Source organism: Misgurnus anguillicaudatus, chromosome 9 (assembly GCF_027580225.2).
Source record: "Misgurnus anguillicaudatus chromosome 9, ASM2758022v2, whole genome shotgun sequence".
In the NCBI taxonomy this organism is placed as follows: Eukaryota; Metazoa; Chordata; class Actinopteri; order Cypriniformes; family Cobitidae; genus Misgurnus; species Misgurnus anguillicaudatus.
In genome coordinates this window covers 8,981,398-8,984,204 of record NC_073345.2, presented here as the reverse complement: position 1 = coordinate 8,984,204, position 2,807 = coordinate 8,981,398, and the positions used below count along the sequence as shown (strand labels likewise).

General features: G+C 33.7%; 1 protein-coding gene across 1 annotated transcript; it reads left to right on the top strand.

Annotated features, from left to right (window-relative positions):
* Positions 1-1,207: 1,207 nt before the first annotated feature.
* On the top strand, positions 1,208-2,176 carry LOC129424469 (olfactory receptor-like protein COR4). Its single transcript, XM_055181142.2, has one exon. The coding sequence runs from the start codon at positions 1,208-1,210 to the stop codon at positions 2,144-2,146; it is 939 nt and encodes a 312-aa protein (XP_055037117.2). The 3' UTR covers positions 2,147-2,176.
* The last annotated feature ends 631 nt before the right edge of the window (positions 2,177-2,807 follow it).

Sequence of the window (2,807 nt, the reverse complement as noted above, 5' to 3'; positions counted from 1 at the left end):
TGATTATTACGCCAGAATAAGAGTATAGTTCCTAGCCATATCTGTCTAGAAAATCGCAACTTTTAATTTTCCATCGGCCTTAGTACACAATGTAACTACAGAACAGTCGCGTTTTAAATAGGAAAAATATCTGGTTATTTTTTGCGCAATGCTAATGGTCTAATCCGATTCAATGGATTATGCTAAGCTATGCTAAAAGTTGTACCACCAGACCCAGAGATCAGCAGAATAGATTCGAAAACGGTAAAAATCAAATGTTTAAATCTAAGGGAGCTGTAAAATGAGCATATTTTCCAAAAAAGTGGATTGGGCCTTTAATTCCACTATATTTAAACATTTATAACAATTTTAAAATTTTCTTTTCGAAAAATGAAAGTTCCAATTCTTCTTTGAGAAGACAGGCTTGTTCGACTTACTACGGCGCCGCTAGAACTGACAGGAGGATGATGTTAAAGTGTCGCGAGAGCGAGACGAAATTACACATCGTATGATTTCTCGAATAGTTCTCGCGGTACTTTGACGTCATCCGGCTGTCGGTTTTTGCAGCGCCGCATGAAGTCGAACAAGCCTGATATCACAATCGTGTCTGTAGGTCAAAAAGTTAGGAGCTGCAAACATTTTCGTGTGGGCATGTCATTTTCATGGCTGGTGCTAAAAATGGAGGTAGTACAGTATGAACAGGTCCTAATCCACAGTCTATCAATCACAGCAAAGAGAATTCTAAATATATTTTTACACATGGGGTATGATGACAAGACAAAGCATGTTTTGACAAACATATAAATGACCAAGTAATCTAAACTCCTCAAAGAAAGCGAGGTGGTGCTCTTGACTTGTATGGTTTATTATTAAGAAGGTAGGAGTGCTGTACTTTGGTATCTACATATATTAAGGGTCATGACGTGTCTATTAGTTATATATTCTAAGAATCAATATTTAACATTTAATTCTTTAGTCAAATAATGAGATCATTGTAAATAAAATATTAAAGCAAAAGTTTATGTAAAATAACAAAAAAAGCACATCTCAAGCTGTTGCTGTGCTAGATAACAGAAAATTAGTAATAATTATTTTTAATGTTGTTTTCTACTCTAAGGTAATGTATTTGAATAAATACTTGGGCAACACTTTTATGATATGAGATTATGATATAAATGAAATGAAAGTACTGCTCTGCTGTCATTGGATGTTTTCTTTAGTCTTACAGATGGAGAACCGGACATTCAGATACAGCGTCCTCTTAGTGGAGGGAATTAAAATTACACCTCAATCAATCTATCCTGCATTTGTTCTCCTTTTGATGGCTTATATATTTATAATGCTGTCTAACATTGGGATTCTATTACAGATTGTAATACAAAAAAGTTTACATGAGCCCATGCACCTTCTGTTCTGCAACCTGACAGTTAATGATGTGATGGGGTCCACTCTTCTTGTGCCACGCTTATTAAAGGATATTTTAACAGATCCCTCTGAGCGCTACATCTCATACGTGGAGTGTGTTTTTCAAGCATTTTTAACGCACTTAAATGGAACCACATCCCACACTATTTTAATGATCATGGCTTTTGACAGATATGTGGCCATATGCTATCCATTACGATACTCATCAATAATGACAAGTAAAATGATGGTAAAATTATCAGTAGGAGCCTGGGGTGTTGCATTATTGTTGGTGGGAATTCTGCTTGGTCTGACTATACGTCTGTCTCACTGCAGATCTGTGATTCAAGCTATGATGTGTGACAATGCTGCACTATTTAAACTGTCTTGTGAAAATGTGGTAATCAATAATATATATGGATTATCTTTCACTGTGGTTTTGTTCACCTCTTCAATGGGGAGTGTGGTACTAACATATCTCAGGATAGCAATGGTATGCATAAAAAGCAAAAACAAAGCAACGAACAGCAAAGCCATTAAAACTTGCTCAACTCATTTGATTGCCTATTTAATTATGCTGATCTCTGGACTCATCATAATTGTTCTCCATCGCTTCCCTGAACTCACTGAAAGTAGGAAACTATCTAGTCTAATGTTCCATGTTGTACCACCTAGCATGAATCCTATAATATATGGTTTGCAAGTAAAAGAAATAAGGCAAAAAATGTTTAAAGTTTTTAGGAATAAGGTTAATTCCAAATGATTTTCACGATTAACATATAATTCAATCATGTTCAAACTAGCATTTTATTACAGATAATATACATTTATTCATTCAATATACCAATAACTGTAATGGTTTGTGGAAATTTTCTGTAAACGCATAAAATGACTCTTACTTTTTATCAGGTTTTGACTTTAACGTTTTTGTTTCCTTGTAATAATTTCTAGTGTGCATAGAAATACAGTACATACAGAAATAGAGTTAACAGCTTTGATGTATAAGGTAAATATGTCAAAATACCATTACATAAAGATAAATGGAAAAAACAGAATGCACAAACAAATTAGCATCAATCAACTTGAATTGATATTATATTCTGTTTTGTATTCCAGTATTTAGTGTGTCATTGAAAAATATATTTGATCCTATAATAAAAGGTGTTGATAATGAAAGTTCCATATAGGAAATGTTAATGAGAATTAATAACAGTTAACATTTCAGTCCTGTCATTTGAGTTTTAATAAAAATGAAAACGTTTCAAGATTCAACTGCCCATCTCTTCTATCATACCATGATAAAAATGCACCTGAATTGGCCTACACTGTTAGGAAAGAGTGATAGCCTAATTGTAATTTTTTTAAATGTCAGGGACCAAGTAAGAAAAAACACCATTGTTTTGGTACGTTTGTCAGTTACATAA